Below are 15,460 nucleotides of genomic sequence, written 5' to 3' on the forward strand. Positions count from 1 at the left end.
CATATGTTTTTTTAACTTATATATGTCAGTGTTAAGTATATGCTAGGTTCTATGCTCATTACCATGAATGCAGTGGTAAATAAGGTAGACACAGTTCCTCTCCTGAAAATCAAATAGATTCTGAGAATTTCCATAGATAATTCCGGGCTTAATTTTTCTCCAACAGTATTATTTTTGTAAACTAATACATGCACATATAAAAACAAATATGACAAGTTAAAAAAAAAGTAAAATCACCTGGCAACATCCTACTTTTAAAAGGTGAAATTTAGTAAAGGTAAATAGAAGTTCTGTTTTGACAAATCAACGGTGTAAATGGAGGATAGAGGAGATGTGCCATAACTGATAGTAGAATCTGGGATAAAAACTTACTGATTGATTTTAATTTTTTCTTTTACTCAAAGAATTATTAGACTGAGAGAGAAATTTAAGTGACTTTAAGCTCAATAAGGGAAACTGATTTGAAAAATTAAAGGAATTGGGGCCATGGTGCCTGAGCAAGAATACAACTTTGGGTATGTTTAGCTGCCTTTAAGTGTTCAAAGTACTGTCCTATGGTAATGAAAGTAAGCTTATTTTGTGAGATTGCACAAGGGAACATCCTATCTCTGAATATTAATGGGAAGAATATTTTGATTCCATATTAAGGAATAACTTTGTATTTCTAATCTACTTGTGAAGCAGGGGCATTTATACCTCTCTACCTTCCTAATTCTGGACTTATTTCAATAGAGACTAGAAGGTCACCAGTCAGGCAGTTATGTATAGATGTGAAGTTATAATAGATGAATTCTAAAGTTTTTCTGATTCTTAGATTTGGATGGGCCTGCTATTCTTTCAGTATTTATTTACCATTGCTGGGAATATGGACAAATTAGAACCACCATCTGGATCAACTTGCAACCAAGACAAAATAGGAAAGGCAACTTGGCATATAATAGTTCACTGGGCAGATGAATAGAGTATGTTAAATTATGTACCAGGTAGAAGGTGGATACCAGACCACTTTACACTTTTTTTTTTTAATTTTTTTTTTTTTTTTAGCGTTTATTTATTATTGACAGGCAGACACAGAGCGTGAGCAGGGGAGGGGTGGAGAGAGGGGGAGACACAGAATCCGAAGTAGGCTCTAGGCTCTGAGCTGTCAGCACAGAGCCTGACGCAGGGTTTGAACTCACAAACTGCGAGATCATGACCTGAGCTGAAGTTAATCACTTAACCAACTGAGCCACCCAGGTGCCCCTACACTTTAATATCTTAATATTTTTAGAGGAAAGGTGCTCTGTAACCTAATGTGTAATTAAATTTTTTAACATTTCTGTAGGATAAGTAGGCAAAACTGTGTATCCTTTTATGTTTGGGAAATGAATCATTTATTAGGATTTGATTCAGAGGCTTGGTAGGTGGTTTTCACAAAAGAGACTAATGTTCAGTTTCCTTTGTATGTTTTTAAGTGCGTTTCACTAGGTTGTTGCTCATTGGAATTGGACTTTTGGGATAAACACTTCAGTCAGAAGAGCATTGACTTTAGATGAGCTCTTGTTATTTTATTCTCAGTATTGTCTGTCTGCAACTATTCTAATATTACTTCCTACTGCTGTTTTGAGTACTTACTAGAAGAAAAGTTTGTATTGTAGACCTTTTGACATTAATAACAACTACTACAATTGATAACTTTAAAATTCAAAAGTCTGCTCAAAAGTATTGTCTTATTTAATCCCCTTTAATGATCCTACAAGGTAAGTAGTAAGTCTCTTGATCCACAAATATGAAGTGTCCATTTATTTAGGTCTTTTTTTTTTTTAATGTGTATTTATTTGAGAGAGAAAATGAGTGAGGGAGGAGCAGAGAGAGAGGGAGACACAGAATCAGAAGCAGGCTCCAGGCTCGAGCTCTCAGCACAGAGACCAATGAGGGGCTTGAACTCACGAACCGTGATATCATGACCTGAGCCGAAGTGGGACACTTAACCGACTGAGCCACTTGATTTATTTAGGTCTTTAATTTCCTTCAACAGCATTTTGTAGTTTCTAGGGGCACCTGGGTGGCTCAGTTGGTTAAGTGTCCCACTCTTTATTTCACCTCAGATCATGATCTCAGGGTCATAAGATCCAACCCCCCACCCCTGCTCCAGGCTCCACCAATAAGTGTAGATACTGCTGAAGAGTCTCTCTCCACCCATCCCCTGCTCACGTGTCAACGCCCTCTATTTCTCTCTCAGAAAAAATTTAAATAGCTTTGTGTAGTTTCCAGAGTATTGGTGTTATACTTACTTTGTTAAACTTGCCAGTATATTATTCTTTTTGGTGCTGTTGTAAATGAAATTGTTTTCTTTGTTCCGTTTAGTCATTCATTGCAAATGTATATAAAAATACAGCTGATTTTTATATATTCTGTGTCCTGCTGCCTAGCTGAACTTGTTTATTGGTTTTAATATTTTTTCATGGATTTATAGGATATCTGTATATAAGATTGTATTATCTGTGAATGGATAATTTTACTTCTTTCTTTGGATGCCTTTTATTTCATTTTCTTGCTTAATTGCCCTGGTTAGAACTCTGAATACAATGTGGAATAGAAGCAGTGATTGCAGGTATCCTTGTCTCATTCCTCATCAGTAATCTTTGTCTTGTTCCTAATCTTAAAGGGAAATCATTTAGTCCTTCACCATGACGTATGATGTTAGGTGTGAGTCTTTTAGAGATCTCCTTTATCAGTTTGAGGAGGTTTGCTTTTATGCCTATTTTATTGAGTGTTTTCATCATGATAAAAGGGGTGTTAGATTTTGTCAAATGCTTTTTCTGCATCTGTTGAGATGATCATGTGGTTTTGTCCTATTTTGATAGGTTGTTTTGTAGTAACTTTTTTATGTTAGACCAGCCTTATGCAGTGAGATAGATATTACGTGATATTACTTTTTTGTGCTACTGGATTCAGTTTGCTAGTACTTTGTTGGAAATTTTTGTATCTATATTCATAAGACATATTGGTCTCTGTTTTCTTGTGATGTCCTTGTCTAGTTTTGGTATCATGGTAATACTGACCTTGCAGAATGAGTTGAGACGTGCTTCGTTCTTTTCTACTTTTTTGGAAGTTTGTGAATGATTTGTATCAAGTTGTCCTTGGATTTTTGATAGACTTCACCAGTGAAGCCATCTGGACCTGGGCGTATCTTGTGGACACTTTTTGATTAATAATTAAATTCATTTGTTGGACCTATTCAGGTTGCCTATTTTCTTAAGTCAGTTATAATAGTTTTTGTTTTTAGGAATTTGACTATTTCATGTATGTCATCTAATTTATGGATTTACAGTTGCTTACAGTATTCCTTTATCCATCTTTCTATAAGACTAATAGTAATATCCTCTTTTTTTTTTTTTTTTCCATTCTTGGTTTTAGTAGTTTGAGCAGTCTGGTAAAGGTTTTTCAGTTTTGTTGGTCTTTTCCCAGAACCAACTTTTGCTTTTCTTTTTCTCCTTTGTTTTTATACTCTATTTAATTCTGCTTTAATCTTCATTGTTTTCTTTTCATCTGCTTGCTTTAGTTTTTATTTTGCTGCCCCCCCAACCCTGTATCTTAAGATGGAAGTTTAAGTTATTGATTTGAATCTTTTTTCTTTTTAAATACCATCATTTATAACTATAAATGTCCCACTAAACCCTGCTTTAGCTGCATTCTATAAATTTTGGTATATTATGTCTTCATTTTTACTCCTTTCAAAGTATTTTCCAATTTCCCTTGTGATTTCTTCATTGACCAACTGATTACTTAGAAGTAATTAATTTCTAAATATTTGTGAATTCCCTCAATTTCTTTTTGTTACTGATTTCAAATTTCATTCCATTGTAGTTGGAGACTATACATTGTATGATTTTAGTCTTTTTAAATTTATTGGAGCTTATTTTATGTCCTAACATTGAGAATGTTCCATGTGCACTTATGGAGAATGCTGTTGTTGGGTGGAGTATTCTATGGATGTGTTTGGTTGGTTGGTTTGTAGTATTGATCAAGTGTTTGATTTCCTTGTTGATTTCTATATAGTTGTCTGTCTGATGTGGACAGTGGGGTATTGAAATCTCTCAACTATTATCATTGAATTTCTGTTTTTCACTTCACTTACGTCAGTTTTTGCTTTGTATATTTTGGGCTTTGTTTTTGGGTACATATTAATATTCCTGACCCATTGGGTGTTACATCAGTTATAAAATGCTCCTCTTTATCTCTAGTAACATACTTAGTCTATTTTGTCTAATATTGGTCTGACCACTCTAGTTTTCTTATGGTTGCTGTTGTATATCTTTTTTTTTTCTTAAGTTTATTTATTTTGAGAAAGAGAATATGAGCAGGGGAGGAGCAGAGAGAGAGAGAGAGAGAGAGAGAGAGAGAGAGAGAGAGAATTCCAAGAATTCCACTATCCGTGCAGAGCCTGATATGGGACTCGAACTCATGAACCATGAGGTCATGACTTGAGCCGAAATCATGACAATATAAATGTATGTTAATTCTGCTTTCTTCTCTTAATTTAAAAAATTGTTTAAAAACCAGTTGTATAGAACAGTATGTATATAATTATATTGTTGGGCCTATACCATTAAAATAATATATTTGTGAATAACAACAGAAAGTGAGTAGGAGTAAAGTTGTATTGCACTAAGGAAATTACCTTAGATGAAATCTCAAATCCATAGGAACAAATGAAGAAAACCAGAAATGGCGAATGCAAAAGTAATGAAACAAATGCTACAAATACATCCTTTGCTCCTTTCTTCTGTCAGTTTCTTTAAAAACCATACAGTTACATTATGTGATAATAACAAGGTATTGTTGGGTTTCTAATATATCTAGATACAATATATAGAACAATAATAGCACAAAAATAAAAGTGAGAGGAAAATGAGCTAAATAGGAGAAATGTTTCTATATCTCACCCAAGTAAGTTAATACAGACATGAAATAAATTCTAATACGATATATATTGCAAACTCTATTGTAGCCTATAGAACCTCTAAATATATGTATTGAAAGATTATAAAGAAATTTAAGTGTTACACTAGAAAATATTCACTTAATGCAGATGAAATCAGGGGAAAAAAAGAGAGAAACAAAAAGGAGAGGAAATATACAGAAACAAAAATAAATGGCACACCTAAACCCAACTATATATCATGCAATGTGAATGGTCTAAATAATTCAATCAAAAGGCAAAAATGTCTGGGCTCCTGGGTGGCTCAGTCAGCCACTATTTCTTTGAATGTTTTTCTCTTTCTTTACCTCTCTCTCTTTATGTTTCTCTTGTTCTCCCTCTCTGGTACTCATATTATGCCCATGTTGTGGTGCCTATCAGTGTTCCACATTTCTCTGAGGCTCTGTTCATTTTTCTTTATTCTTTTTTCCTCTCCTTTCTTTGGATTTAATAATCTGTTGATCTATCTTCAAGTTCACTGATCTTTCTTCTACTTACTCAGTTTCACTGTCAAACCCCTCTAGTGAATTTTTTGTTATTGTGTTTTTTAACTACAGAAGTTATTTTTTATGGTACCTATCTCTCTAGGGATAGTCTCTATTTGGTGATCTCATCATACCTTCCTTTGCTTCTTTTTTTTTTTCCAACTTTTTTTTTTTTTTTTGGGGACAGAGAGAGACAGAGCATGAACGGGGGAGGGGCAGAGAGAGAGGGAGACACAGAATCGGAAACAGGCTCCAGGCTCCGAGCCATCAGCCCAGAGCCTGACGCGGGGCTTGAACTCACGGACCGCGAGATCATGACCTGGCTCAAGTCGGACGCCCAACTGACTGCGCCACCCAGGCGCCCCCTTCCTTTGCTTTTTTAAGATGGTTTCCTTTTGTCTTTTGAACAAATATATAATGTTTACTTTGAAGTTTCTGTTGTTAGATCTAACATCTAGTCTCTCTCGTGGGTGGTTTCTGTTGCTTTGCCTTTTTTTCCTGTGTGTCACACTTTTCTTTTTCTTTGCATGTACTGTAATTTGCTATTCAAAAGTAATATATTGTAGCAACTCTGGGTACTGTCCCCTATTCCCTTGAGTGTATTATTGTTGTTTGGCTAGATTATTTTAGTGAAATCTATTTTCCCTACAATGGGAAGCCTCTGATGTTGCACCTCAGAGGGCACAGCCTTGGTTGTAGCAGGGCTCTCTCTGACTTTCTCTGAATCCTGTTTAGCTGTGCCTCTCTGTTGATAACCATACCTAGCTATTAAGGTCTATTGGTTGCCAGCCAATTGCCCTATTTTTTTCAACAATGCCCTAGAGCCTAGCTTGCTCCACAGTCTGATCCAATTAAATTTAGGCTCCTTTACTGGTTAATTTTTTAGGTTTATTGTTACACGTTTGTTCTGACATCAGGAAGACCCTTCTTAGTTATCTCTTTATCTGGTTCTCTCTGGTAAACTAGAGCTAGGCCTGTTGCCTATCTTGTATGGGTCATGAAGCTACCATCCTTCTTTTAATTGTTTATTGTATTTGAGAGTGCTCTTACCTTTGAGTTTGCCCATGCTGTGTTGAAATAAAGTCAGCTTCTCTGGGGAGATATTTGGAGTGGGGACCAGGACTGTGGCATACTTCTCTCTGGGCAATATCCCTGCTTTAGGAGTGGGGTACTAGGCATGGGTGGTAGCCTTTGATCTTACCTGCTTACCTCTCCCAGCATGGAATAACTCCTACAAAATAACTAGGGTGAAGGACACTGGGGTCCAGATATTTTTAGTGTTCCATCCCTGAGGTGTAGAGCCTTCCTTTTATGAGTAGAGACGAGTAAAAGAAGAAGCCTGGAAACTTTTGGATACACTTATCTCAAATTTGTCCTCTGTTGTATGCAGCTCATTGTGGGGGAGATCAGAAATGCTGGTGGCCTGCTCCTTCCAGGAAGATACCATAGCCTCAACTGGGAGCTTGGGAGAGGAAGAGGCCCTGTGTTGACCACACTGCCTGATGTGAGAAGGAAAAGGGAGCAGGTCATGGTTCAGATGTCACAGATTCTTGCTGTTCTTACTGAGTTTTAGTAAATCGTCTTTAGTAATGGTGTAGTCATTTTCTGTATGCCTTCAGGCAATTTCCAAAGACTCTAAATGATGTTTTAAAAAATAATTTTCACCAGTTATGCTTGCTTTGCTAGGGGGCAGGTTTGTTGAGCTCTTGATGCTCCCATTCCAGAAATGGAACATCAGCTGTGAATATTCTCGTTTGTGCCTCCTACTGACATGGACAAGAATTTCTTTAGATTAGAAATACTACTGGGTTAGAGAGTACAAATGGGAATCAGTTTGGCACAATCATGTAAAGTTGAACAAAGCAATTCTACCATGTTACATTACCATCATCAGGATGTTAGAATTCTTGTTGCTGCACATCTAACACTTAATGTTGTCTTTGGACTTCTTAATTTTTGCCCATCTAGGTAGATATAAAGTGATCTCTCACTGTGGTCTTAATTTACCTTTCCCTGTCATTGGCATCTGTGTTTTGTTCATTTTTGATATTCATTCTTCAAACATAAGTGAACTAAAAATTTTTTTTTCCATTTGGTAGTTTGTTTTTTTGCTTGGTAGTGTCTTTTGGTAAACAAAAGTTTTTTTTGGTATAGTAGAATGTGTCACATTTATTTAAGAAAGTCTCCCTATCCCAAGTTCAGAAAGATAATTTTGTATATTATCTAAGAGTTTCAAAGGTTTTACTTTTTGCCTTTGTATTCTTAATGCCCTAGGGGTTTTGTGTGCGGTATGACACTTTTAATCTTTTCCATGTAAATAACTAATTGACCCAACCTTGCTTATTGAGTGGTCCGCTCTTTTCCTCACTAATCTGCAGTGCCTCTTAGGAAAATTTGATATGACATATCTGCCTGAGCCTATTTTGGAATTCTCTAATTTATTCCATTGGTCACTTTGTGTAGTCTGGTGCCATTACCATATCATCTTACTTACTGTAGTTTTACAGTTTGAAGTCATGAAGAAAAAGTGTTTTGGCTTCTTCAAGAGTATGGGCCATAGGCTTCGACTTGTAATATTTTAAGTAGCTTTGAGTGAAAACATTTTTCCATATTATTTATGGTAATTAGTGTACATAGAATTTAGTGTGTACTAATCATTTGTTCAGACATTTTACAATATCGAAAGAAATGGTCAGAACACAAAATATATGATGCTTATGTTTTATTTATTAGCTTAGAGGTCATGGTTTTTTTCTTTTAATTCTAGGAACAGTTTTAATCAAAAGTAACAGTGGCCAGTTGATGTTGGTATCTCCTCAGCAAGCTGTGACAAGAGCAGAGACCACTACTAACATAACTTCAAGGCCAGCTATACCAACGAATACTCATACAGTCAAAATCTGTACAGTGCCGGTAATATACCTTAGGGTTTTTTTTTTTTTTTTTTTTTATTCTTGGTTTTCTAGCTGGTATCTTCATGTAAATATATGTGTATTTGTGAATAAAAATAATAGATGATTCTGCTCAACTTTTTGAATTGAGCCACTTTCTTTGTGTTAATCAAGATGTTTGGTTTTGTCACTTGATAATTGCTAAAATAATAAAGATTCAGTCTTCATACTCAAAGATTTTTATTTCTCAGGGGAATGTTAAAAGGGCTTTTTGCATGTTTAAATGGAAAGAAAATATGTTTCAATTTTAATTTGTGGTAAGACATTAACAGTACAGTTTTATACTATTCATTTGTATCTGTATCTTATAGGAATGACTTCTTAAGAAGTCCGAAATAGTTCATTAATTTAGCGTTGTTCGAAAATGGTTTATTTTACATACATGGTAATCTTTTTAGGTAACTAACTGAAGCTTATCTTGTGTGGCAGAAGTAAAAAAAAAAAAAATATATATATATATATTTATATATGTATCATAGCATCTTTCTCTGGTAAAATAAAAAGTGCTGAATGTAGTATAGCATTTTCTTGATGAGTCAGGTTCATCCTAATGAAAGATCGCATAGTGTTCTGTGGTAATATCCTCTGGCAGTCTGTCTGCCACCCTCACCCCCCCATTTTGTGCTCTCCTCTAATATTTGATTCTAGGTTCTGATTTTCTATGTTACTGTATCTTTCAATGATAGCTGCTCCTTCCCTCTTCTCTTTTCTTTTCTTTTCTTTTCTTTTCTTTTCTTTCTTTTCCTTTCCTTTCCTTTCCTTTCCTTTCCTTTCCTTTCCTTTCCTTTCCTTTCCTTTCCTTTCCGTTCTTTTTTTTTTTTTGAGAAAGAGACAGAGCACAAGTGGGGAAAGGGCAGAGAGAGGGAGAAACAAAATCTGAATCAGGCTCCAGGCTCCAGTCTGTCAGCACAGAGCCCAACGTGGGCCTTGAATTCACAAACTGTGAGATCATAACCTGAGCAGAAGTCAAATGCTTAACCTACTGAGCCACCTAGGTGCCCCTGCTCCTTTCTTTTCTAGTTTGCTTTATCTAAGTGCTGTGAGTTGAGAAGATAGATTAGCAGACTATTTTAATAATGTTAAATAAGAATCCATGTGTTTTTGGGGTGCCTGAGTGGCTCTGCTCTGTTGGTTAAGCATCCAACTCTCAGTTCCGACGCAGGTCAGGAAATTGATCTCAGGGTCATGAAATTGAGCCCAGAGCCCAGTGCTAGGCTCCCCACTGGGCGTGGAGGCTGCTTAAGATTCTTTCTTTTGGGGCACCTGGGTGGCTAAGGCCGTTAAGTGTCCGACTTCGGCTCAGGTCATGATGTCATGGTTTGTGAGTTTGAGTCCCGTATCAGGCTCTGTGCTGACAGCTCAGAGCCTGGAGCCTGCTTTAGGTTCTGTTTCTCTCTCTTTGCCCCTCCCTTGCTCTCTGTCTGTCTCTCTCAAAAATAAATAAACATTAAAAATTAAAAAAAAAAAAAAGATTCTTTCTTTCTGCCCCTTCCCAACTTGTGTTCTCTCTTAAAAAAAAAACAAAAAAAGCAACTCTATGTTTTCTGTATGAGCCAAAGAGTAAAGTTTAAGATTTTAATGCTAAAAAACTGATATTGCTAAATCAGTTGCCTCCTTAAGGAGTATGAAGTAGTGTCAGTTGGCCAGTTGACCAGTTAGGTTCGCAGTGGAGAATATGCTTAAAACCTATAAGGCTATATAAAGCCAGTTATAACAACGGAGTTTGCTGTGGTGAAGTGTTTTAATTTTTTTTAAATATTTATTTATTTGAGAGAGAGAGAGCATGTGTGCGCACAAGTGGGGAAGAGCCAGAGACACAGGGCAGAAGATCCAAAGCAGGCTCTGAGTTGTCAGCACAGAGCCCGACGTGGGGCTGAAACTCCTGAACCGTGAGATCACGACCTGAGCCAAAGTTGGACATTTAACTGACTGAGCCATCCAGGCACTCTGAAGTGGTTTAATGTTTAATGTTCACCATAGTACTGATTGATTTAAAATTACTAATGCTGATGATTCTGTTATCTCTCTCCCCTCCCCCTCTCACCCCCTTAGAATTCTGGTTCACAGTTAGTTAAGAAAGTGGCAGTGGCACCTGTTAAAAAGTTGGCACAAATAGGAACTACTGTGGTAACCACGGTTCCAAAGCCTTCCTCAGTACAGGTAAGTTGTGACTGACTTGTGACCATGTGTGCACTGCTTATTCTCTCATCTTTATTTAGTTGTTTCCTGCTAGATATGTAGGTTGTCACAACAACCATGTAACCTTGAGCAATTCAGTGATATTTGGTGACACCAAAGTGGGTGGGAACGGTTGGAGGTGTAGAAACACAGGATAAACATGGCGTGTGCTCTTGGAATATTAATTTTACTTGAATGTATTAAATTAATACAAATGCACCCAATAGCCATGTGTGATAGTGTTTAGAAGCAGGAGCTAGGACATCCCCTTTGGTGTAGGGGATACTTATTAGTTATTGATACTTGTGGAAGGGAAGGAGAATAAGACTTTGAACTAGATGTAGGCCCAGTAAAGACTCCATCAATCAGGTGGGGAACATTGGAGCAAATATGGCTTGTCAGAGTTGTCCTACTATGTGCCAGCTTTGGTCAGCTGGGCCTTAATTCCCACTCTGTGATCAGTCATTGGATGTCAGTTCCACAGGGAGAGTTGTGCTATTGGGCAAGATAATTATCTGTAGTTGAGGCAAACCCTGAAAGAACTGACAGCTGTAGCCTATGTAATAGCATTCCCAACAGCTGGGACAACACAGATGTCCTTGTGATGGTATTGCAAAGTTTACTCCTTGTATCACTGGTATCTACTTCCTTATACATTGTTAGAGACCAGATCTTTTGGAATTCCATTGGGTTTCTTCCTTGGGGAAACAAAGAAGAGGAGGTTATAGGATGAACTACAGTCCTCACTGCTGTGGCTGATACTCATCATCTCCCTCCTTTACTATCCTATCCATTCTAGATTCCCTTCATTCTCAACTAATAACTCTACTGGTCTTGGTAGCTTAACTGGTAGTGGGACCAGATTTTCATCCCTGAGGGATCTGAGGTCTTAATCACTATGCTCTTTTGAGGCAAGAGTTGCTGTACTTGTCCATTTATCATTACAATTGGGCAAGGAAATACCAACAGGCACTTAAGTAGATCCCTTGGATTCACCACACATACTCCTCTCAGTCTGCATTGTAAGATAACAACCCTACCTATTCCAGATGTCAGGTCACTTACCCTTGTCATGATAAGCTCTTTACTGATGTTCCCTGGACGTAAGGAACCTGAGGTGCCCAGGAGGCAGGCATGGTGTCTAGTTTATGGGAACTCTTGTTGTGTCCTCTGGTGAAAGTGTGCCCCCTGTGGGCAAAAATGGGAAGCACATGGTCCCCCAGCATGTCTTTGGGAGTCATAAGTGGTTCCATTCATCCCTTTACTCCTTGATTCCTTGATTTTCATGTATTTGTCCTATTGGAGACATAGTACCATAAAGGATTTCTTGATACAGTTAGTACAGTTAGTCTTGGGGGATGGAATTCGATCATCATTGAGTATTGCCTCTGAGTTTGCACTTCACCTGTGCCTTCTGCAGGCTGTTCTAATACTTTACTAGGATGCCAGCTTTTAGGTCATGCCCCCCCCAGACAATCATAATCAGTGCCAGTGATTGCAAAGCAGTCTTGCAAAGCATGGAAATACCATGGGCTGGTCTAGAATATCAGAAGTTATGGTTGAGTTTGAGATGGTCCATCCATTACTGCAGTGGGATTGTGTAGATAGAGTAAGACTGGGATTGTGTACCTCTCTATGCCTTTTAAGAGTTAGAATTGGCATGGAAGGTGCAGATATCTGGTAAGGTACAGCTAGTAACTATATTAGAAAGAATTATGAAAGACAGATTTTGTACTAGAGACCATTAAACATTGACAAGGAAAGTGGAAATGCCATAAATCCTTCATCTGTTCACAAAAAATAGTATGCTTTTTCTGAGCTCACATTTCATTGAGCCTTATTTTGCTTCATGAGGGAGAGGAACCCTGAGGTTCCCCAATGAACACTTCCCATTGGTCCTGGAAAATAATCATAATTACCAGCTAAAGTTTTAGATTATATGTTCTTAAATCAAGTAGTATAAGGAATTAAGGGCAGAGTATAAATCTAGACTCAACTGAATATAGAATCAGCTGAAGGAAGAGTATTTCATTATTGTATATTGACCTGGAAAAGTTTTTAGACAGTCTCCAAAAAGATTCAGAGGAACTGCACGGTAGTTGTCCTTGAAGAGCAAGACTAAGGCTAGGAATAGGAGGGGGATTCATTTTTATTGTTGCCTTTGAGATCTGCTTATATTTAATAAAATTTTACTAACGTAGCTGCAATTTTTTCCCCCAAATTTTTATTTAAATTCTAGTTAGTTAACACACAGTGTAATATCTGTTTTAGTAGAATTTAGTGATTTATCACTTACATATAACACCCAGTGCTCAATACAACAAGTGCCCTCCTTAATACCCATTACCCATTTAGCTCATCCCCCCACCCACCTCCCCTCCAACAACTCTCGGTTTGTTCTCTACCATTGAGTCTCTTGTGGTTTGCTTCCCTCTTTTTTTTTCCCTTCCCATAAGCTCACTTATTTTGTTTCTTAAATCCACATGAGTGAAATCTAATGGTATCTGTCTTTCTCTGACTGACTTATTTCACTTAGCATCCATCCTCTCTAGCTGCATTCACATCATTGAGAATGGCAGGATTTCATTCTTCCAGCCTCTATGTTCTTAAGCATTATTCTTTATTGCTTTGGATGGGGCAATTTGAAATTTTAACCCTTGAGAATTACAATATCAGTAAGAATAATAAACACTTTATCTGTGTAATTTTCAGCAAATGAGATTTTATCTGCACTCTTTTTACAAAGGGGTATATAAAAGTTGAAGATTTAGCTGCAATTTTTAATTTAACTTTTTTTAACATTTCATCATTCTAGTCTTCATCATTAATCAGGGTTTTTAATTTCTTTCCCATTTTTTTACCCTTGTCTTTTCTAATATATGCTTGTCTAATATATGCTCCAGTCTTTCTAAAGTGGGAAATTTTGGTGTACATTTTAATTCACTTATTGGGACTGTTACCAAAGGAATTTTCTTGAAGGAGATTGCAACCTGAACTTTTTGTGTTGTATGCCTTAGTATACAAGTATTTCAACTAAAGCGATGGTGCATTGTTCAGTTTTCTGCATGAATTATAAATACTCTTGTCTTCTGATCCCCCTAAACTTGACTCCTGTTCTGTTACTTTCAGTGTTTGTTTTAAAATAAGATTGTTGCTTTATCTCAATATAGTTGTCTAAGTTTTTAACTGCCTGACTTGTGATTTCTTGTATTAAACTTTTTATCCTGCAGGTGGCGCTAGAATCACACCTCATTTCAATAGAGGGTAGAATAACCAAAATTCTTTTCACTGTGAAAGTAAGATATCACAGTTTGTAATATTTATTATGTTTAATAGTCTAATAAAAGTAGCTTATCTGAATACAAGATGATCAATAGATCTCTCTATACTTAAGCAGAAAATAATAGAATAGGAAATCCTATATTTTCATATAAAGACTATTTCGAATTCTTTTTAGAGAAGTATTAATGTTTTTTGAGGACCATATGCTTGGTACTATTTTTCACAAACAACCCTAGGAGAGTAGGTAGGTGTCTATTTTTTTATAGACAGGAGTCAAGGGATTACTTGCTTGAGGACAACACTCAGTAGATGTCAATGAAAAGTAGGTAGGTAGATGAGAATGAAACCCAGATCTGTTAAAGTCCAGAGCTCTTACAGCAGTGTGCCATTGCCTTACACTAGTAGAACATAACATGAAAGCAAAGATGTCAAGATCCATTTGTAGTCTCATAAGTGTGAAATGAGGCACCAGCTGTGATATATATATTATAGTAAATGTATCTAAGTATACACTACTCTTAATTTCAGTCTGTGGCTGTGCCAACAGCCAGTGTTGTCACAGTTACTCCTGGAAAGCCCTTGAATTCTGTAACTACCCTGAAGCCTTCAAATTTGGGAGCATCACCTGCCCTCTCAAATGATCCCAGTCTCAAAGCAGAGAACTCAGCAGCTGCTCAGGCAAATCTTTCTCCGGTAAGCTCTCACTTCCACCTTATGTGAGTACAGCTCTTTACAGATTTTCTTGAATTCTGTTTTTAGCTAACATTTGTGTTTTATGTATATTTCTTTACTTAGGCGATGCTAGAAAATGTGAAGAAGTGTAAGAACTTCCTTGCCATGTTAATAAAACTAGCGTGTAGTGGATCACAGTCCCCAGAAATGGGGCAGAATGTGAAGAAACTGGTGGAACAACTTTTGGTAAGTTAGTATTATGAAAACGTGAAAATTCTGTGAGAATTCTTAGAACATGTTTTAAATGGGATGTATCTTTAAGTGAGGTTTATGTTAGATGAATTTTTTTGACAAGCTATGGTTTGTTTTTTGTTTTTTTGTTTTTTTTTTTAAGTTTATTTTGGGAGAAAGAAAGCACGCAGGGGTTAGGGACAGAGAGAGAGAGAGAGAGAGAGAGAGAGAATCTCAAGCAGACCACAGAGCTCAAGGTGGGACTCGAACCCATGAACTGTGAGATCATGACCTGAGCCAAAGTCAAGAGCCAGATGTTTAATGAACTGAACCCGCCAGGTGCTTCTGCTTTTGCTTTTTAAGAGCTTTATAATGATAATAATTCTAAGACAAGTAAATCTATTGTATATTATTTTCTGTATGCCTTAACCTAAAAAAAGACCTTGGAGAGAAGGTTGACTATTTGGCCAAGTAAAAAATTGTTACTAGAATTGCAAATGTCAGAAAGCCAGTCTGTAAGTTCAAACAACAAACTTTGTAACCTATGGAAGTAAGTTAATCTTCTTAAGTCTGCCTTTCCTTCTCTTAAAATGAGAAGAGTAATAAATGTGATGACCTTTAGGGCGCCTGGGTGGCTCAGTCAGTTGGGTGTCCAACTCTTGATTTCAGTTCAGGTCATGATCTCACAGTTCGTGAGA

At 36.9% G+C, this 15,460-nt stretch overlaps 1 protein-coding gene across 3 annotated transcripts in view; it reads left to right on the forward strand.

Annotated features, from left to right (window-relative positions):
- The window catches only part of TAF4B (TATA-box binding protein associated factor 4b), a 162,156-nt gene that overhangs the window by 5,786 nt on the left and 140,910 nt on the right, over nucleotides 1-15,460 (forward strand). For 2 of the 3 annotated variants that reach the window (XR_008291818.1, XM_027068680.2), the window contains exons 2-5: nucleotides 8,216-8,361; nucleotides 10,452-10,559; nucleotides 14,388-14,552; nucleotides 14,655-14,777. Coding sequence is in view for 2 of the 3 variants with exons in the window: in XM_027068680.2 (XP_026924481.1) it covers nucleotides 8,216-8,361; nucleotides 10,452-10,559; nucleotides 14,388-14,552; nucleotides 14,655-14,777 (542 nt within the window). In the remaining variant the exon portion in view is untranslated. Of the gene's footprint in view, nucleotides 1-6,838; nucleotides 6,974-8,215; nucleotides 8,362-10,451; nucleotides 10,560-14,387; nucleotides 14,553-14,654; nucleotides 14,778-15,460 lie in introns of all 3 variants that reach the window. The other variant, XM_053206431.1, reaches the window with a different exon arrangement.

This window comes from Acinonyx jubatus, chromosome D3 (assembly GCF_027475565.1).
Source record: "Acinonyx jubatus isolate Ajub_Pintada_27869175 chromosome D3, VMU_Ajub_asm_v1.0, whole genome shotgun sequence".
NCBI classification, from domain to species: Eukaryota; Metazoa; Chordata; class Mammalia; order Carnivora; family Felidae; genus Acinonyx; species Acinonyx jubatus.